Genomic DNA, 22,760 nt, shown 5'->3' with positions numbered 1-22,760 from the left:
TTATATATTCGGGGATGTTATTTTTTATGAGCATACATATCCATATGCCAAAACTAGCACTTAAACTCCTCATTCTCCTATCCATCAACAGTTTTCTACATCAGGCCACATTCCAACTCTCAAAACACAACTGCTTCCGATCCCACCTAACTCAAAATCTGGTTTGGCTATACAAAATAATATATCTGACTCTCAATCGAGTCCTGCATCTAGTCATCATAATCTTGAGCGCTCTTCACCTCACACTCAGTTTTCTACACATACTGATAATGCCTTGTCTAGTTCAAATAATACTGATTTTCCTTTATCACTTGAAACAAATTAGAGATGAAGCTACCACTTCAAGACCTATTCCTATTACTTCTCAAGAGCCAGCAGTGGCACCTAGTATTTTAGCTCCCATTCCAACTTTAGTTCAATATAGTACTGGTGTTCCAGCTCCTGAGCCTTAAGCTCCCACTACTGAATCGATTCCCACTATTCAAAGCTCTTAAACAAGAATTCTTCCTACAACTTTAACCACTCTTGTTGGCTATCATGACATGCAGAGTATATCTAAGTCTGTAATCTTTAAGCCTAAGGTATACATTGTGTCAAGGTTACCTACCACCATTAAGGAAGCTCTTCTACAAGAGCAGTGAAACTGTGCCATGAGAGATGAGGTCCTAGCTCTTGTTACAAATGGAACATACACACTTTTTCCTTTACCTGCAAGAAGACAACCATTTGGGTGCAATTGGGTTTATAGAGTTAAGGAAAATCCTAATGGTTCAATCAACAAATATAAGGCAAGATTGGTTGCCAAAGGGTTTCATCAACAACTAGGATTTGATTTTACTCAGACATTCAATCCTGTTGTGAAATAGTGACTATTAGAATGGTATTGACCTTGGTTTTATCCAAGAATTGGACTGTGAGATAACTTGGTGCTTTCTTGAATTGAGATTTGCAAAAAGAAGTGTACATGACACAACCTCTTGGTTTTGAAAATCCATTAGCACCATATCTGGTTTGCATACTCCACAAAAGCCTTGTATGGCTTGAAATAAGCCCCTAGTCTTAGTTTGATAAGTTACAGTAGTGTCTTGTATCCTTTGGGTTTGTCCCATCCAAAGCTAACCATTCATTATTCATTCAACATTTTGGCTCTTTCACAACTCTAGAATTGGTATATTTTGATGATATTATGGTTATAGGTAGTCATCCAGAGATCATTTTAGGACTGATCAAAGTTCTAAATAATTAGTTCTCTCTCAAAGATCTAGGAAGGATGAGTTATTTTCATGGCATAGAAGTGTCATACACTAATAAAGGTATGTTTTTATCTCAATCTAAGTATGTAAAAGACCTATTGGGTCGAGCTAAAATACAAGGGGAAAAATCATCATCCACACCTATGACTAGTGGATTAAACTTGTAAGCTTATGGAAGTGATCTAGTTGAAAGCATTCAATTGTAGAGATTCATTGTTGGAGCTATTCAACACCTCGCCATTATTAGACCAAAAACTTCATATAGTGTGGATAAAGTATGTCAATTCACGCACAATTCTCTTCAGGTTCACTGGATAGTTATAAAGAGGATTTTGAGGTACATTAGTGGCATAATTGACTATGGATTACATCTAAAATCACCTACTGATACGGACCTTGTAGCCTTCTATGATGCAGTTTGGGCTCTTGATCCAGATGACATAAAGTATACATTTGGTTTTGCAGTCTACTTTGGATCCAATTTGATCACTTGGCAAACTAAGAAGCGACATACAATACCCGGATCAAGCACTGAAGCTTGATATAAAAGTCTTGCAATCACAGTTGCTGAGATCATCTGCCTGTATTCTATGCTTTCAAAATTACAGGTTCATGTACCAAAAGTCCCTACAATCTGGTGTGATAACTTAAGCACAATCATGTTGACACTTAATCTTGTTCTTCATGCTCTCTACTTTCTTAGGGATAAGATTCAACAAGACCTCATTCAAGTGAAATATGTTCCTGCTATAGACTAAATAGAAATTGGTCTAAAAAAAGCTATCTCAAGTTCGAGGTTCTCTACTTTTAGACCCAAACTCACAATTAAATTCAACTCTAGTCCAGTCGTAAGTTTGAGGGGGCATGTTAGAATTAGAGTTAGCTATATTAGTTGGTTTCTGCTAGTATGCATGTCAATCAGACAGTTAGGTTTGTCATTGCTTAGCTGTAAACTAGTTGCCTTGTCTCTCATTCTGTAATTCCAGTTTGTGTAAAGCATTGTATGAATCTTTCCAAGCATGTGACTGTTAATTAGAGAATCTTTCATTCATCTTTGACTCTTTTTGTCTCTCTTTTATCTCTCAATCTTTTCTCTGCTTATCTTTTTTATTTTATTGCTTTCCAAATACAATATCTAAGAAATTTATTATTCTTATTCACCAAAAATAAAATAGCTAAAACCCCAAGGGTAAGTGAACAATGTGAACTATTTATATATTAATTAAAAGATTTTCTATTTTATTTAAGTTAACAAAATTTTGAAGGGTTAAATTATGTTTATAATGTTTCCTTATGGTATTGACGAAGAAAAGAACATTATATTGATGGTTAACAAACAAAGTTCAACAGACTCTTTGTCCTTTCTCCAAAGTTTTGCCTTCATCGCTAAGGAAATGCCAATATTTTCTATCACTTAGGTCGTGCTCCGACATGAGAATTTGTAGGCAAGTATGTTAGGGGCTTATGTTTGTTGGGACAATTGTGTTTTGTGGAGTTTATTGGTGTTCGACAACCATAATTCTTTGGTTTGTGTGTCACAACCAAAGGGTAGACCATCTCAACTACTTTAAGGATCCTTGGCAAAATATTATAAATGGACTTCTTTTGAAGGAAAAAAAAAAGCATATTATTTGGTATATAATGGTAAAAACATAAAATAAAATATTTTTTTAAAAAAAAATATATGTATTAGAATTTTTGTTCTTTCAAAAAACATAAAAAAAAAATTAGTAATTTTGAAAGATATTTGGGGCAAAGTAGTAAGCCTTGGCATCAAAGATTCTTTTCAAATATGCAGAGACTTTCATTTATGGAGCTTATGTTAAACTCTTATTTGGACTTACAATAACTTTGATATTTTTCTAATAAAAGGCATTTACATTGTAAAACCAAACTTGATTTATAGATTGAGTTTTATCACAAGTGAGTATCTATTAATATTTTTGTTTTTAAAGTTGGTAGTAATATGATCATTTGGAGCACATCATATATCCAAATAGCTAAGTCAGGCACATTAAACTTTCAAAGAAACCAAATAAGTGTATTTTGTGACATGAATCACTTTAGAAACTTGGGTTTAAGGAAATATAAGGCTTGTTTCGCATTGGTTTCTTGTTTCAAAATTGTGTTTTAACAAAAAAATAAGTTTTGAAAATATAAGACGCGTCTGGTTAATATTTTTTAAAAGCTGAGTTTAGATTCTTAAAAAAAATAAAGAAAAAGAAAAAAATTACTTCAACACTCCACACCTCGACATGAACTCTAACCCAGCAAAGAATCAAACATTGGACCCTAGGCCCAAGCATGGACTCCGGACCTGGACCCGAACTTTGACCAGGACTCAGATCCAGACCCAAAAAAAAAGATAAGAGAAAATGATGAGAAAAAAGTGTTATGAGAGAAAATAAAAGAATATTTATACAAAATACAATATTTCTTTTAAACTTAACATTTATATTGAGATAAGGAATATTTTATATTTATATTATTCATTATTTTTATTTACTTTTTCTATTTATTTTAGCTTCTACAAAATTTTTTTGTTGTTCTTTCCTTCTCTCTCTCTCTGTCTTTTCTCTCCGGTCAACCTCTCTTCTTCTTCTTTTTTTCTCATACTAATCTTTTTTTATCTTTATATATATAAATATATAAATGTAATAAGTGTAACCCTTCACATATTTTTTTTTATTTAATTTTTTTACTTTGTCACAAAATTTTATTTTATTATTTTTTTTAAAAAAAAAATATTACAAGCACTCATTCTGTATCTTTTTCTCTCTTTTACGTTTTCTTACTACTTACACTTAAACTATTTGGTACTATTTTTTTTTTTTAATTAATCACACTTTGTAAAAAATCTTAATTAATTACTTTTAACCTTTACTAAAATAAAATTATTTTGCATACATATTTTTTCTCATATGTATATATATAGTTTTCACACTCTTTCACTCTCTTCCAAAAAAATTAGGAGCACTCTTCCTATATCTTTCTCTTTCTTACATGATTAACAAAAGTAGTATTTTTTTGGATGTTTTGTAGTTTATTCAGAGTTCATCTATGAATGCTTTGCATATTTCAACGATGTCAATGTCTTGTTCTTTATTCTGTCACGTTGTAGTTGTCTTTTGTTGTTTTATAATTATTTTCATATTTGTTTTTAATTATTCTATAGTTGTGTTATAGTTGTTTTTCTGTATTTTTTTTATTATACAATTATTTTTTTGTTATTTTTTAATTTATGTGCATTTGTAATTATGGTGTATATTTTTAGTTTATTCTTCACAATTTTTTAGTTGTATATATGTAATTTTTTGTTTTGTTATTTTTATGTTGTGTTTTAGTTATTCTGAAGTGGTTTTCAGAATATTTTTTTGTTGTATAGTTATTTTTATATATATATGAATTTAACGTTAGACAGAACAAGAAAAAAGATGGGGGAGGGGAGGCGTGCTTGTAAATGTTGACTCCACCTCATTTGTTGGGCCTACACCAAAATAAGAACTTGAGATCGATAATGTTTGAATGTAAAAGGCAGCTCATCAAAAGTTAAAAGCTTTCTACAAGGGAAGTGAATCCTTGCAAAGTATTCTTATTATCTATTTAAACTGGTTATTACCCTCCCTACTAATTTGGTAAGACTTAATTTTTTTTTTGTTCTATCAATCATTATAGATGGATAATGAATATTCATTTAAAATGTTAATCTTGGTATAGTGACAGTAAGAGTTTGAAATGAATAAATTTTTTGCTTAATATTAGTTTTATTACTTTTCCTTTCGATGCCATATTAGGGCTCGATCCTAAGTTCTGTTATTTCCATGGCGGGTCACGGTCAACCTAGGAAGAAAGTTGTGAGGGGACACGATGGAGTACGACTAAGATGATGAGAAAAAAAGGATCAATGTTTTCGAACAAAGTTCTTAAAATAAAGTCAAGGGAGGAAATCGTAGGGGTTTCAACCTTCTCTATTTTTAGGAGATGAGATTGATGAGGAAGATGAAATGGGGATGAAAGGGAATTGGAGAGGGAACAGGAGACTTTATCTCCTTTTACAATACTAAAACATGCTCAACAAGAGCAGGAGATCAAATCTGAATTTTTTACTAATCTGGAGAAGAAGAAGATGTGTGAAGAGAAGCTCGATCTGGTAAGAATTCTCATCCTCTGATTCTTCACTCTGGGAAACTAATACAGAATTTAAATACCAAATTTGAGGAATCTAATTCGGAACAGAAATGTTCATCTGGGTAAAAATTGAAATGGAAGATATTAAAGAAGAGATTGAATTTTGGAAATTAGCCTTAGTTTGCTATGTATGAGGGTAGATCCTCCTTTTAGTGTGTTTAATGGTTTTCCCAATAGAATATGGAAGAACAAAAGTCTGCAGAAAGTGGGTTTGTTAGCCAAAGGAATTTATATTGTGAGATTCTTGAGTGTAGCTCAGAGAGATGAGGTTCTTTAGGGAGGGTACTTATTTTTTGACAAGAAACCAGTTATTATGAAAGAATGGGATCCATACATAGATTTCACTCGGAAAGATGTTTGCTCTGTAGCTACCTAGATTCAAATTCATGGTTTGGATCTTATGTATTGGAGAGAAGGAACTTTATTCAAAAAATTTGGCACACTGGGGAATGCTATTTGAGGTGACAAAGAACAAAGAAATGTTGAACTATCCTCGAATAATGTTAGGAGTTTAGGTACATCATGAATTTTCTGATTTGGTTTCGTTTACTAATAAATTGAATCAATACATTATGTTGCTTGTGATTCATAAATGGTTACCAATTGTCTGTGATCATTACTTGGGTATGGGACATAAGTCAGAAGTGTGAGAAAAAGGAAGTGTCAAAACAAGTATGGGGGGAGAAAGGAAGAGAGACCGTGGATCCTAAAGGGAAGTCCGATGTTGAGGGCTTCCAACAAGTCAAAAAAGGAGCTAAGGTGGTGTGGAAGGAAAAGAAAGTAAGTGAAGGGATTGATACTTTGAGCAATTTTAGGATGTTACCACAAATTGGTGAATGTTCTATGACTAGTGAATAGGATCGTACACAGGGAGGGGAGAGTCTCCTGGGGGAAATGGATACAATACTATGCTAGAATACCAGGGGGATCAACAAGCGCCAAAAGCAAGAGGAGGTTAAACAAATAATCTTCTCTTCCTAAGTAGGTCTTGTTGGTCTCCTTAAAACCAAAATAAATTGAGTGTTGTATATGTAAATATACTTTCTGGTTGGTGCTTCTCTACAAATAGTGAGTTGGAATTCTATTATGTTTATTATAAACATTAAGAAATGTACTAGTCAATTTATGCATTTAAAAGTTCAATCGAGGACTGGTTTGGAAGAATTCTTGGCAGCATTTGTCTATGCTTTCAACGATGAGGAAAGTAGGAAAATATTGTGGGATGATTTGAAAGAGATTGAGGTGTTAGTGAAGTCTCCACGGATTGTTTTGGGTAACTTCAATGATATCTTGAGCGTGGAAGAGAGGATTGGGGGAATAAAGAGGTAGCATGTTTCTAAAGAATTCAAAGAATATGTTGAGGTGTGTGGGTTGGAAGATGTAAAATTCACTAGTAATTTTTTACTTGGTCGAACAAATAGGATGCCGAAACTTGAATCTACTCCAAAATTTATCGGGTTTTAGCTAACCAATTTTGACTAATCAAATTTCCTACTGTCGAGTTATTGTTTATGGTAGAGGAAGAATTTGATCACTCCCCTACTTTGCTTTTGGTGTACCCGAATGTCCAACAAGGGAAGAAACATTTTAGGTATTTTAGATTTTGGCCAAAAGCTCCAAATTTCTTACAACAGTCTAAATCTGTTTGGAACAAGAACTATGTTGGTTCTCCTATGTTAAGATTGATTCAAAAACTCAAGGCATTAAAGGTGGTGTTGAAAGAGCTGAATAAAAATGAATTTGGAAATGTGCAAGCAAATGAGATTTGACTTAGACAGTTGCTGTTAGAATGCCAAGAAGAGCTAGGGAAAGATCCACTCAACAAGGAGATGATCACAAATGAAAAGTTAGTTCAGGGCCAACATGAGGTAGCTCATTAGAATTATATCTCTTTCCTTCAACAAAAAGATGGAGATAAAAATTCTGCCTTGTTTCATACTAGTATCTATGCAAGGAGGACCCAAAATGGAATTTATTCTATTCAAGATTAGCATGGTAATATGATACATCAACTCGAGCTAGTGACTAAGGCATTTTTTTTTCTTTTATAAGAACCTCTTGGGGAACTCTCTTACTGGAAGGAAATCAGTTAGCAATCGGGTAATGGCTCAAGGCCCAATCGTAAATGAAACTCACAACAACCTATTGTTGGCTGATTATACACTTGAATAGGTAAAGAAAGCAGTGTTTGACATCCCGGGGAACAAATTGCCAAGGCCAAGTGGTTTTAGTAGCTTAGTCTATCAAGATAATTGGGAGGTAATTAATTGGAAAGGATGTTGGGGATGCACTTATCTCTTTATTACATCTGGGGAAGCTACTCAAAGAGATAAATTCTACCACCTACACTCTAATTCCATAAGATAAATGCCTGAACTCAGTCTTAGATTTTTGACCTATTAGCTTGTTGTAATGTGATTTATAAAATTACAACTAAGCTTATCTATTCTAAATTGAGAATGATTCTTCTTGATACCATTACTCAAAATCAAAGTAGATTTATCTAAGGAAGATTCATTTTGTATAATTCCATGATTTGTCAAGGCTTGCTGAAACACTATGGAGAAGTAGGAAAAGACCTAAATGTATGATTAAATTAGATTTAAAGAAAGCATATGATACGATTGAATGAGACTTTATAGAAGACATGTTGATTGCTTTCAAGTTCCTAAGAAAATTTATTCATCTAGTCATGATTTGTGTTTGAACTCCTTGATTTAGTCTTTTATTTAATGGAAGTTTGCATGGGCTTTTTGAAGCAAAAAAAGGTCTTCAGCAAGGAGACCCCATGTCTCCTCTTCTGTTTATCTTTGTAGTGGAATATCTATCAAGATTGATGATGAAAGTTGGGGGAAAAGATGATTTTAAATTCCATGGAAGACGTGAGCAATTGAAACTGAATCATCTTTGCTTTGCAGATGATATTTTGCCATTTTGTCACGATAATTTTAAATAGATTTATCGTATGCTTCAAGGACTCAAACTGTTCTCTCAAACATCCAGGCTACAACCAAATGAAACCAAGTCTGAAATATTCTATTGCAATATGACTAAAAAAGAAATCTAAAGGGTGATGGATGCCTCAGGTTTTAGAAGAAGCCAGTTACCATTTTGCTACTTGTGCATTCCGATTTGTGACAAAAAACTATCTATTTCAGACTGTGATGTCTTGATTGAGAACATTGTGCAAAGAATCAAAGGATGGAGTTAGAGAAACTTGTCTTATGCGGGTCGGGCAACCTTAGTTAATTATGTTTTACTCGCTATCCATTCTTATTGGTCACAAGGTATGATTCTTCCATGAAAGGTTTTGAAAAAAGTTAATTCAATATGTAGAAGCTTTCTTTGGAAAGGGGTGGACTCTAGTGAACCGGATTTGATAGCTTGGGATGACTTGTGCAAAACCAAAAAAGAAGGTGGATTGGGATTCAGAAGAACCAAAGAATGGAATGAAGCAGCTATTGGCAAGTATGTTTGGGCTACTGAGTCTAAGCAAGATACTTTATGGGTCAAATGGGTGAATACGATGTATATAGGAGAAAGAAATTAGAAGGCCTATGAGGCGCCCCCTTCCAGCAATTGGAAGCAAGTGGTAAAAGTGAAGAGTAAATTGATGGGGCTGAATGCTTTTCCAAATATACTATAAGAGGTATGTACTTGATAAAAGATGGATATGTTAAATTTTATCTAACTTTTCCCACTATTGATTCGCAAGGGAAAATTTAGAATAAATTATCTATACCAAAGCACAAATTTATGTTGTGAGTAGTGATATTAGATAGATTGAGATTCAAATCACGATTGTTTAAATACAACATATGCCAAAATCATGAGAAATGTTTAATTTGTGGGCTAAATAGGAAAACTGGGGAGCACTTATTCTTTAATTGCCATTTGAGTATTTATGTTTGGGTTGAAATCAACCTGTGGGTGCATTGGGCTATGACCAAATGTACCGTTTTGGAAATATTGAAGTGGCTGGCTAGAGCAAAACTAAATAGATCTGACGCCAAGTGTTTTTAGTAATATTAGCAGCGACAGTATACCACATTTGGTGGTGTAGGAATGATGCTCTTTGGAACATGAAAATTGATACAATAGATATTATTGTTAAAAAAATTAAATATAATATAAAAAGTAGAATTAAAAGTATTATGCCAAAAAAAATTGTTACACAGTATGGTTTGAGTTTTTTTAATAGAGGGCAAGTCTATGATAATGACTGCTAGGATGTAAGTTTATTTTGTGAAATATATACTTAGCTGATTAAAAAAATAAAATTAAATGAGCTATATTTATTCTTTTAGTATTTTTTTTTTCTTTATTGAGCTTCCACTTAAAATGTAGTGTCTCATTTTTTGTGGATGATTTATGTCTTTTATTATTATGCATTGTACACTTTGTTTTGATTGATATGATAGTATTGATAAAAGTTCAATTGTTTTTATCTATATAGATAGAAAATGTTTGTTGATTGTTGTTATAGATTTTCCAAAACAAGTGAATAATAATTGCCGAAACTACCAAAATGAAACTTCTAAGAATATTCCACCTTATAGCTGGAGAGTAACTCATATATTTGTATGTTGTGATAGATTTCTCTAATTGGGCTTTATTCTTAAAGACATATATATGATATTTGTAATGAGTTATATATCCTTTAATGTCAAATTTTTGTTTTGCTCTAGAATTGGGGTATATCTCATGCTCTAGATTTCTCTAGTATTTTGTTTGGCAGTGAGACTTATTTTATGGTTGTATCTGGCCACAAGTTATGGCCGATAACTTTATTCAATGAGATTTTATATAGTTCTCCCTTTTATGAGAGTTAAAACTACTTTCTCTAAAAAGAAAAAAGTATATGATATATATTAAGGTTAGAAACTGAGGTGTAAGTAAACAAGGTAATAAGCTGGTAGTACTTTATGACTTATAAATAGTATAAGGTCTTTTTCTAGGTAATAAATGGCTGAGGCCGTAAAAATTAATAAGTAGGCCACTTCAACTCTAGCTAGTTAATAATGAGACGTACTAGTTTTTACCCATTTATGTATGATTTTATTTTTGTTTTATAAAAATAGTAAAGTAATAAAAATTTAGTTTTTGGCGTGTATAATGTAGTGTACCTCCGCCGTCAACACCTAGGGCGACAGGACATAATCCAGCAGCCACCACTGCTGCAGATCCACTAGAAGAGCCTCCAGAAATCTTGTTTGGATCATATGGATTTCTTGTAGCTCTACAATAATATTAATCATTTCATTACTACATTGCATTCATCGTAACAAATAGAGGAGTGCTAATTAGTAATTTTCTATATTACAACCTCTTAGTGAATTTTCACCTCCGAAATCACATGTCGAAATATTTTTTTTAATTTTTTTTATAGCGGTATTCGTTATAATTACAGTATCATCTTTGTAAATTTTTAAAAAATTCTGAATAGTTTACAGTACCAAAAATAGAGTTCTTGATGTTCCAGTTTACCACGCGAGTTCAAAAAACTTCAAACACATTTTCGGCAATGTAAACTATTCGAAAAATTTTACAGGAATGATGTTGTAAGCATAACGAATACTCTCGTAAAAAAAATTGAAAAAAAATATTCCGACATATATTTTCAAACATAAAGATTGACTAAAGATTGTAATAGAAAGTTGACGGTAGCACTTCTCCAACAAATATTACACTTCAATAATTAAAGTTAATTTCATATATAAACGTTTTATTCCCTATTCAAACTTTAGATGAACGAGATATTAATAACGTGGTTTAAAATAAAAAAGAAAAAGAAAAATAATAGAATGAAGTATAAATAGTATTATAATACTGATATATTTTTTCTATATATAGATATTTATACTAATACTAATAATGGCAGTAAAATATGTATATGGTTTTTGCAAATTTTTAATTGAAAAATAACTTATATATGAATATTTAGGGATATTTACACAAAATTCAATTTTTTTTTTTCAAAATTTTAGGTGTCGTTTGGTAACACTTTTGCTTTTTAATTTTTTAATCACAAAATGAAAGTAAAATTTTTATTTTTAAAAAATTTATTTTTAAAAAACAAAACTGCGTTCTCTAACCACTTTTGTTTTTTAATTTTAAAAATAGAAAACAAAAGTGTGTTCTGTAAAGTTCATTTTCATTTTTATTTTTTGATTTTATTTAAGTCGGGTAAAGATTCGGGGTTGGATTCGGATTCGGGTCAGAAACCGGGTTCAACGCCAAGGTCGTGAGGAGGGGATTTGGGTCCGGGTCTGATTGTAATCCAAAAGATTGATTAAGAAAAAAACTGTTTAAAAAAATATTGAAAGTGATTTTTTTTTTTTGTTTTTAAAATTTTGATTTCTAATTATAAAATTGAAAAGTAAAAACAGTTTTATAGAACATGTTTTTGAAAAATATTTTCACTTTTCCACTTTTAAAAACAGAAAACTGATTAAAAAAGTGTTACCAAACGCCACCTTAATTTATTAAATTTAATTACTTTCTTTTCTTTCTTATATCTCTTTATTTTTTTTTTAAGTGACTTCTCTTCTTTATTTTTCCATTCAGGTTGGTTGACCTTCTTTTTTAATCTTATATAAGTTAGCGTTTGGCTTGGCTGACTAACGTGATTTTTTTCTTTTCTTTCTCTTTTCTCTCTTTGTTTCTCTTTTTCATTTTTTTTCCAATTCTCTCTCTATAACTTTTTTTATCTTTATAGATATTTAATTAATGTATATTACATTTTTGTATCTTTTTTTTAATACTTTTCATTCTCTTATAAAATTTTATTTTAATATTTTTTTAATAAAAACACAAACACTTATAATATTTCTTTTTTTTCTTTTTTATATTTATTTTACTATTCACACACAAACTATTTCTTATTATTTTTCTTTAATTAATCACATTTATAAAAAATCTTAATTAGTTTCTTTTAACTTTTACTAAAATATGATTCTTTTACTTCCACACTTTCTCTCATATATTTTTTTAACACTCTTTCTCTCTCCTACAAAAAATTAAGAGTACTCCTCCTATATCTTTCTCTCTTTGACATGATTAATAAAAATAATATTTTTTTAGATATTTTGTAGTTTATTCGGAGTTGATTTATGAATGATTTACATATTTTAACAAGGTTAATGTCTTGTTATTTTTTTTGTTGATTTATATAACTATCTTTTTGTTATTTTATAGTTGTTTCTATATTGTTGTTTAGGTATTCTATAGTTGTTTTTACGTATTTTTTGCACAGTTTTTTTTAGTTTATGTGTATTTTTTATGGGTATATTTTTAGCTTACTTCAGATAATTTTTTTGTTGTGTATATGTGTATTTGTTTTGTTAGTTTGATGTTGTGTTTTAGTTGTTTTTAAGTGGGTTTTAGATTTTTTTTCTTGAATATTTTTTTTTTATACATGTGTGTATTTTTAGTTTATTCTTGATAATTTTTTTTTTGTATGTTATATTTAGTTTTTTTTTTGACACATTTTTCTTAAATACAATGTTATTTTTTTTTATTTTTTTTAATTGACTAAAATGTGGAGTAGTAGATATTGACATATTAATTATATGTTATCTATTATATTATATACCTCATTTTGAATTCCTAAGATTTTATTATTTCTAGTATTATATGTAATTATTTATTTAACTTCTAAAAAATAAATTATCATTTTAACTGTCACTAACTCAAAAATGAAGAGAGATAAAAAAAAACTGAAAGTATAAAGTTGTAACAACAAATTCTATGAAAAAAAAAATAATGTAATAGTACAAAAAGATAAATCAAATTGTCAAAACTAAGTAAAAAATGAATTTTGTAATACAAAAACATGTTAAGGAGTTGATATTAGGGAAATTATAGCAAATGGCCCCAAATCATAGGACTATGTTAGCATATGTCCTTATTTCAAAAAATTATAGCAAATGACCCTAAATCATAGGATTATGTTAGTAAATGTCCTCATTTCAAAACTTGTAGAGAAATGACCCTTTTAAACTATTTAAAGATTATGGTATACCTATATTAGTTTTGTTAAAATCTTTTTTATTTTAAAGTTATGTCGTTTTTTTTTTTTAATTTTTTATGAGTTGTTGGTATATAGATTTTGTTATACGGTATATATTTTTATTTTTTGTTGTATGGTATATTATTATTCTTAGATGATATTTATTTTTTATTTTGATATGTATAATAGTGGTATATAACTTTATTAGTATAATAAAAATATTTTAATGTATGTATATAATTTTATTAGCATACGCACATATATTTAATTATTATTTTTACATATTTCAATTGTATGATTATTTATTTCAAATAATATTTAATTAGTTTTTATTTTATTATATACAATGGTAGTATATAATTTTGTTATCATAGTATATATATTTTAATTGTGGTATATAATTTTGTTAGTATAGTATACATAGATATATTAGTAATATATTTTTATTATTATTATTATTATTTGTATATATGTTCTGGTGAATGGTATATGTATTTTTTGTTATACAGTATATAATTTTTGAGCCTTTTTCATTTTTACACTTCTAAATATATATACATATTTTTCTTTTTTTTTTTTGCATTTTTACAGAATTCTATATAAAAATCCCTATTGCAACTAGCGCTGCAACCTAAATCGCAACAAAAAATTGTATAGAAACCCGTATTGCAACTAGCGCTGCAACCACTTTAGAAACTCAAACCGTAAATTTGAAAAGAAAAAAAAGTTAAAAAAAATAGTATATGGAGTAATTCCCCATAATTTTTTTAAATAATATTTAAGTTCTATTTTCTATTTTACTTTTGTTGACATGATATATAATTTTATTAACATCTTATATATTTTTATTTTTATTTGTTGTTATTATTATGTATAATTCTATTGTACGGTATATATATATTTTCTGCTATATGGTATATAAGTTTTATTGTATAGTATTTCATTTTATTTTAGATAATGCATGTTTAGTTTTTATTTTATTATACATAAAGGTGATATATAATTTTGTTAATATGAAATATATAATTTTTTAATAATATCATATTATTTTGTTTTATTTTTTATTATAGGTATATACATTTTCTTGTATGGTATATGATTTTTGTTGTCTACAATATATCATTTATTTAAGATGATATTTAGTTTCTATTTTATTATATATAAATTTTTTGGTATGTATTCATATTTTAATAGTGATATATATAATTTTGTTAGCATAATATATATATATATTTTTTGTATATTAGTTTAGTATTGTTATAATTTCTTTGTGGTATATAATTTTATTACTATTGTACATTAATTTTTAGTAATACGATATATTAAATACTGCTGTATATATTTACTGATCTAGTATATTTATTCATTTTTGTTACAATATAATAATATGCAATACTAAAAAAATTATATTAATTTAATTTTATTATTATATATATATTTTTTAAAAAAATATGTGATAAATGTATTTTTATAAATTTTATTAGTTAATTTATTGTATTTGGATATTTTCTTATTTTTTTTAAATGGAGACATTTACTAACTTAGTTTCTAAATTTAAGACAATTTTACATCTCAGCCCAGCCCTTGATATTATTTATACATTGCAATTAAGTAAATGTATTGTTATTTTTTTTGTTATTCTGAAGTTGTCTTTGTGTTGTTTATAGTTGTTGTTCCAAAATTATTTTTTAATTGTATTAGTTATTTTTTTATTTAACTACAACACAACACAGTATTTTTATAATTTTCACATTTTAACACAATATTTTTTAAAACTTAATACAGTAAAAACATATGATAGTAAAAATGTAAAAGTAAAAAAAGATGGGTATTTTTGTAAGATCGGAAATATTTATGTGTATTTCTTACCCATAATGTGGATTTATCCCACTTGTTCCGGCCCCAAGTTCATGCATATTGGTTTTTCCAACAAGTATGGCACCACAGAGTCGAAGACGCTTAACAGAACATGCATCATTGGTACAAGGTCTTTGTTCGTGTAACCATTTTGTTCCTCCTACATTTATTGTCAAATTAATCTACACATAATATTAATAATTTTAATATAAATTTGCATACAAATATATGTATTTAGAAATTTGAAATAATAAGGTGGAATATACAAATATGTGAGTTGTATTTTTCAAGATAGGTTTATAATGATGGTATTTTCAAATATAGAAATAGTTGGTATTGTCCAAAATTAAGTAATAAGGACAATTTTAGAGTAACTACAGATATTATTATTTTGGTAAAACCTGATATAGCTGTTAGCTAGCCTGATTTAATATCATTGTGAACCTTGTTTGTCTTTTTCATTTTTGAAAGATTAAGGACCTAGTTGTGATAGCCATAATTTTCAAAAATACCAATTGATTTATTAATTTCAATATTACCACATTTAAAGGAAAATATGAATAGACCGGTACTGCTACCTGTTGTTGGATAGGGCGTGCAATCAATTTCGTCCTTGATAGCTATTAGCACACCATCTAAAGCTGAAATAGGCTCTCCTAAAATATAAAAAGTTTTTTGTAATGTACGTAAACGTTAGAGGTAAATCAATTTCAATATGATCAATATGTTATGTACTGTATCCACTTTACTATTTATGAGTGAGTGTATGACAATATTACCTTTTGCATATCGAAGTGTTGACTCTTGGGCTTGTTGTCGAATATCTTTGGTGTCGTAGCTGATAAAAAATGACATTTCTGAAGATTCATGTACAGCCTCTATAAATCTCTCTGCCACCTGTTGATTACAATGCAAAATTTTATTAAGATAGATAATGCCTAAAGTTGAAACACTTTAATTACAATTATATATTAATTAATTAATTATAAGTACGTACCACAGTAGGAGTGAGTTGTAGAGAGGTATATGCCTTTGAATAATCCATTATAGTCCATCGTTTAAATGATTGGTTTGATGTTGTTTGTGAGGTGAGAGGCATACATTCAGTTGCTTCTTGAACTTTTTCTAGCGGAGATAACTCAGAGCGTATGCATTTCACTTCATGTTCTTTCACATCTAAATAATAATAACAATTAAAAAATAGTGAATAGTATTAGTAACATGGAATACATGTTTCTATAGAGTTTATTAGAGTTGTTATTATTTAATTATTAATTTAAATAATAATAATAAAATTAAATATAATAAATTCAATTATATTTTTTAAATATATCTTTTAAATTTTTTTATTAAAAAAACATATTTAATTAATTTTATTACATAATAAAATAAATATATAAATTTAGATATTTTAAATAATATAATTATTAAAGGAAGTTTTTTTCTTGAGTGATGAATTGATGATGATTCATTCAGTGGTGTTGCCATAATTAGAAGCGGCTGGTGAGAACTGAGAAGCAATGTCATTAAATCAACAGGATCACCAAAGTAGGATTACCAAATTAATTTGCCTTAGTTTCAAGATATCCTAGCCTAAACAACCTTAAAATATCGTACACGGTTCACCTATATTCAATTTGATGATGGCCCACCAATAAGTGGGCTACTAATAAAAAGAAAGTCATTATCTAATAAATATTAAAGTACTTATTTTCCTTTAAAAAAAGTAAAATAAATAAACTTCTTTTTTTGGCATCAAATATCTTTTTAATTAAGGTTGGTAGTTGTAAAATTACATTTTCTTCTTTTAATTTACTATTCTTTATGATTTTTTCTTTTAAAAAAAATATGACATTCAATTTCAATATCCATATAAATGCAAATAATATTGAAGGAAAAGTAATATAGTACGAGAATAGTGAACCTTCGTCAAAAGGATGTAGTGGGAAGTAAATAGGAGACTCTTCTAACTCTGCATTTGTGACAAGCTGCACACATTTTTGAAAATATTTAGAAATGTTTTAAAATTCAGATATAGTATATTAATAGCAAGGGTGCTACTGCTTAACGTGCCTTTTATTAAAAACCATAAATTCATAGCATAAAGCCCAAAAGCCAATGGGAAATTTGATTTTTTATGCTTACATTTGGTTAAAATTTTTTTTCTAAACAAATAATAACTAATATTTGTAAAATATGACAATTTTTATGATATTCCTAAAATACCCCCATTTACATCACCCCATTTACACCATCGGACCACCCATCGGGCTACCCATCGGACCATCCATCGGGCCACCCCATCGGGCCACCATCGGACCACCCATCGGGCCACCCATCGGACCCATCGGACCACCCATCGGACTACCATCGGACCAAATCTGCTACCAATTTTTTTTTATGTTTTTGTACATACAAAAGTAGCATCAGGTGACCATCGGACCACCATCGGACCACCATCGGACCCCATCGGACTATCAATTTTTTTTTTTTTTTATGTTTTTGCACTAAAAAAAAAGTATGGAAAATTTGAGAGGGGTATTTTTGGGTTTTAGATAAAGTGGTCATATATTTTCAATGATGATATGTATTAGTTTAGAAATAAAATATTAGGTATATGTAAGTATAGAAAATCAAATTTCCCAAGCCAATCCTCTGGCAGTGGTCCTATGCCAATGGTATGGACTCTATACCGCTACCCGCACCAAATAAATGCTCAGCCTCTACTTCTTAATTCTAATCGGTTCTTCTTATTTGTAATTATTTTTGTCAACAATGTTTTTTTTTTTAATATTGTTTCACACATTTGTTGCCCTTCCAACACGTCAATATCATAATGGTATATAAAATCATTTACTTTCAATCAGTATTGGGTAATGGGTGTATTCATACTCTATAAATATGCCAATGGACTAAATATTAAGTCAGTAATGTAATGTTTATGCCAAATATATTAAACTTGATAATGTGCCTTTGGCACTTTGCAATCATTTTATATTCTTTATTTATATCAAAATAAAAAAAAAAATTAAAAACTCTTAATTAATTTCATTTTATAAAAGTTCTACAAATAAAATTATTTAATGAATTTTTTTACTAATATAAAATAGTAAATTAAAAAAGTTAACAGCTAATTACATATATTAATTTGTCTTACTTATGTTTAAAAATAATTATATAACTGTTTAAAAATAATTATTTTTTTAGGATAAAAATAATGATATAATTAAAAATAAAAGTTTTTTTATTTTTACACTTCAAAATATCTATAGCAACTAATTAAGTAACTTAAATCGCAACCAAAATCCGTATAGCAATCCACGTAGAAATGACCGGAAAAATTACCGAAGCAAACCAAACCAAACCGTAAATTAAAAAAAAAAGAATAATATATAAAGTAATTTTCTTTAAAATAACATAATAAGAAAAGTAGAACTAAAAAAAATTAGCTAATCACAATAATTAGAAATAACTGAAGAAATTTAGCTATGGGAAAAACAACATAATAAGAAAGGAATATTTCCTTTAAAAAAATATTGAAAAATTATTTAAAAAAAAATTAAAAAGAAAGGAAGGAAATAATCCAATTTGAGAGAGAGAGAGATAACTTAAAAACAAAATTGTAAAAGAAAAAAATCTAGATTATTACGTAAATATAAAATTTATATAAATATAATTATAAAAAGAAAAACAAAGAAGTAAAAAAAATTGTAATAAAATTTAAGAAAAGAAAAAAAATACATAAATAGAAAAAGGACAAATTTTAGTAACTTGTAAAAATACATTTTTCTATTGAATTAATATGTATAGCGATATCTCTCTTTTTCGTCTTGGGTTTGAGTTTGAGTGGACCCTGGTCTACCTTAGTCCAGGATCGGTCCCAAACTTTTTATCATAATTGATAATGGGTTAAAATTTGTATGTTAAATATAATAATGTTATATGTATGAACCCCTTATTTGAAAATTGATAATCGACTAATAAATGTTAAATTTTAGATATTAAACTTGTTTGCTTTACGACGAAAAAAAAAAAAAAATTTCTCCAAAACCTCAAATTTATTATTTAAAGAATTTGTTTTTTTTCTTTTTATTTGCTTAACTAAAGAATTTGTTTTTATATATACCCATCTTGTCTTGATTTATAATTAGAAAAAAACCAGGAATAAAATGACTGCGTTGAATAATTTGGAGCAATTTGCGGCGAAATCCCCTTATGTTTTGATTTTTATACACTTAACCCCCTTATCTTTATTTTTGGTGGCAAAACCCCCTTATGTTTTAATTTTTATACACTTAACCCCCTTATCTTTTTTTTTGGTGGCAAAACCCCCTTATGTTTTAATTTTTATACACTTAACCCCTCTATCTTTTGTTTTGGTGGCAAAACCCTTCAGTTTACTTTTCTTTGCAAATTTAAAGTTTTAGTTAAATATTACCGTTAAATACTAACTGGATTACTACTGTATCGACTTCGAGGTTTTACCGTTACATATACAAAGGTGTATACAGTGGTCATCCAAATTGATATTTAACGGTAATATTTAACTGGCGTGTCAAATTTGCAAAGAAAAATAAACATAAGGGGGTTTTGCCACCAAAAAAAGATAAGGGGGTTAAGTGTATAAAAATTAAAACATAAGGGGGTTTTGCCACAAAAAAAAAAGATAAGGGGGTTAAGTGTATAAAAATTAAAACATAAGGGGGTTTTGCCACCAAAAATAAAGATAAGGGGGTTAAGTGTATAAAAATTAAAACATAAGGGGGTTTCGCCGCAAATTGCTCAATAATTTGATTAACATATTTTATTTTATTTTTTAATACGCTCTCCAAACCTTAACAAAAAAACAAAAAGAATACATTCTCTGAAGAAATATATTATCTCTGCCCCACCTTCAAATACAAACTCTGATCATAAAATCATCAATGAATTTCGAAAAATTTATAGATATAAAATAATAATTATAATAATAATAATAAATTGTAGTTGGTGACATATTGTGTTTTGTTTTCTGTTTCAAGTGTGATGGAAACAACGTTTTTGAACAACTGTCCAACAGATTTTCACATCACATTTGGTTTATACTTTTTCAAGAAGTAAACATTAAATTTACAGCTCTACACAAAATATTAACAAATACATATACTTTTTCTTTTTCTTTTTTCTATTTTTTAAAGTAAATTTTTGACTGTTTCTATGGTACGGTAAGGTGGCTTTGCAAATTACAGAAAATTGTTTAAACCGATGCTAAGTGCTATAATGGGCTAAAATAGTATATTGGAATGAGTGAATTGATTACCTTATGAATAAGATTATTAGCCTTCAAAATGTAGAGTAGCAAAGTTCCAAAAATCCTTGACTCCATAAACCACACAAAAACCTTGACAAGAAATCCAGCCATACGTGGTGCTAACACACACACAAAACCAAAGACATAGTCAATTAGCTTTCACTTCAGACAATCCATACTTATGTTATACAAAACATCATATTTGTCGATTTGTTAATTAAGGAAAACTAATACAATCAAATCCTTCTCCCGATTTTAAAGAAACAGAGCTTATTAATTACTTTTCTCCTGATTTTAGTTATGTCTTATCAATTTACAATGAATTTTGAAGATGTTCACCTACAAAATCATCTATAAGCTAGATTATTTTACATTAGAAACAAAATTGAGTAGCATTTGGCTGGTTTTTGTGGAATAATTTAGTCACACAATTTTCGTAAAAACAGATGAAATGATAGAAAAGTCATAGAAGATGAAGAAAGAAAAGGGAAGATCATATGAACCTTTGACATTCGCTGGTAGATAGGGCTCGGAGCTATGAGAGGTCAGATCGACTTCTTTAAGAGGTTTATAAACTAGGACTTCATTTCTGAAAATACCCATTTTTTGGTTCTGGTTCTAGTTCTAGTTCTGGCCAATATGGAGTGATGAAAACTACAAGAACCATACACCACTAATTTATATGCATGTTACTTATTACATGTTAGAGAGAGAGAGAGAAAGGGGACAACAAAAAGGACGGTATATAACATTGTTATTTATTTATTTATTTATTTTTGAATAAATATATAACATTGTTATTATTAATTATTACTTTTTTTATTATTATTATTATAATTAAAAGGGTAAATTAACTGTTTTGGTAGTTGGGATAAGGTTTGCGGGGGGTTAGAGATAGCAGATAGGGATGTCATAGTGTAGTTTTCGGTAGTTGTTAGTGGGATAGATCATACACTCATTTCCAACTGATTCTCAGATTTGATAAGAAAGTACCAAGCTCTTTTTTTTTTTTTGAGTAAAATTACTTGTTATTATAAATTAAGAAGAGTATTCATTTACAATAACAGAGTAAATGGGAGGAGGGATTTCCTCAAACCAAGAACAAGCCTCATCCACCCCTAAAGCAAACTTTGCCAAACCATGTGCAGCCATATTGGCCGAACGTTTGACATGTGAAAAAGTTACATTAGGGAGAAAGGATAAAAGACATGAAATATCTAAAATTAAATCACTAAAAGTAGAGATTGAATTGAAGGGAGCTCGTAGGGCATTAACCACCATTAAAGCATCAGATTCAGCAATCGATATGGGTAGTTGTTGTTGAATTGCCCAATTTAAGCTATGAAAGAGAGCAGAAGCTTCCATTTCATGGGAGCGAAAATTGCCAATGAGTTGCTTTGAAAGAGCAGCAATAACAACACCTTTTGAATCCCGAATAATAGCGCCCACTTCGATTACACCTCTGCTGGAATCCACAGCAGCATCAACATTTAACTTAAAAAAATTGAAGTCTGGTGGTCGCCAAAGTTGTGCTGCAGGGACTACCTGCAATGAAGGCCGAGGATTCGAACTGGGAGGTGAAACTGTTGTAACCGTGGCCTGGTGTGCTTGCTGGTGCGCAGTTGCAGCAGTTGTTGCAGCTGTACCATGTCTCTGTTGTGCATTGCGATAATTGGAGAGGTAAGTTGCAGCATAGGAAGCCAAACCAGCAGCAGGCCGTGCTTGTTGACCATGAACAACACGATTGCGCTCATTCCAAATCGTCCAGAGTGTACAGAAAAGTTGCTCCATCTCAGCCTTTGAAAGAATTGATGAAAGGTGAAAAATATAATCACCTTTCTGCATTGTAGCAGCCAGATGCCAATCAAAACTCAGACTAGAATTACGCCAAACAGCTCGAGCGTACCGACAATGAAAAAGTGCATGTCCAACGGTCTCCCAAGCTTGCTTACAGACCGAGCAAGTAGAGTCAGTAATCACTTTTCTTTTGACCAGCAGAGTTGCAACAGGAAGAGCATCATGGACAGCTTTCCAAGCAAAAATTTTAACTTTCGGCGGGAGTTGCAAGGACCAAAAAAATTTCCACCAAGAAGATTGAACACAAGAACTTGAACTTTGATCCATGGTATCAAGATCAGAAGCAAGATGATAGCCCGAACTA

At 29.4% G+C, this 22,760-nt stretch overlaps 1 protein-coding gene across 1 annotated transcript in view; it reads right to left on the bottom strand.

The window, feature by feature from the left end:
- The window catches only part of LOC115715011 (fatty acid amide hydrolase), a 28,555-nt gene extending 7,244 nt beyond the window's left edge, over positions 1-21,311 (bottom strand). The window contains exons 1-8 of the mRNA XM_030643790.2: positions 21,103-21,311; positions 20,609-20,718; positions 17,234-17,297; positions 16,307-16,485; positions 16,089-16,206; positions 15,888-15,965; positions 15,322-15,469; positions 10,568-10,680 (exon numbers count right to left, since the gene is read on the bottom strand). Of these exons, the coding sequence (XP_030499650.2) occupies positions 10,568-10,680; positions 15,322-15,469; positions 15,888-15,965; positions 16,089-16,206; positions 16,307-16,485; positions 17,234-17,297; positions 20,609-20,718; positions 21,103-21,202 (910 nt within the window). The 5' untranslated portion in view covers positions 21,203-21,311. The remainder of the gene's footprint in view (positions 1-10,567; positions 10,681-15,321; positions 15,470-15,887; positions 15,966-16,088; positions 16,207-16,306; positions 16,486-17,233; positions 17,298-20,608; positions 20,719-21,102) is intronic.
- Between the last annotated feature and the right edge of the window lie 1,449 nt (positions 21,312-22,760).

This window comes from Cannabis sativa, chromosome 4 (assembly GCF_029168945.1).
Source record: "Cannabis sativa cultivar Pink pepper isolate KNU-18-1 chromosome 4, ASM2916894v1, whole genome shotgun sequence".
Taxonomy (NCBI): domain Eukaryota; kingdom Viridiplantae; phylum Streptophyta; class Magnoliopsida; order Rosales; family Cannabaceae; genus Cannabis; species Cannabis sativa.
Note: the sequence above shows the minus strand (reverse complement) of the source record. Positions and strands in the feature narration are given on the sequence as shown.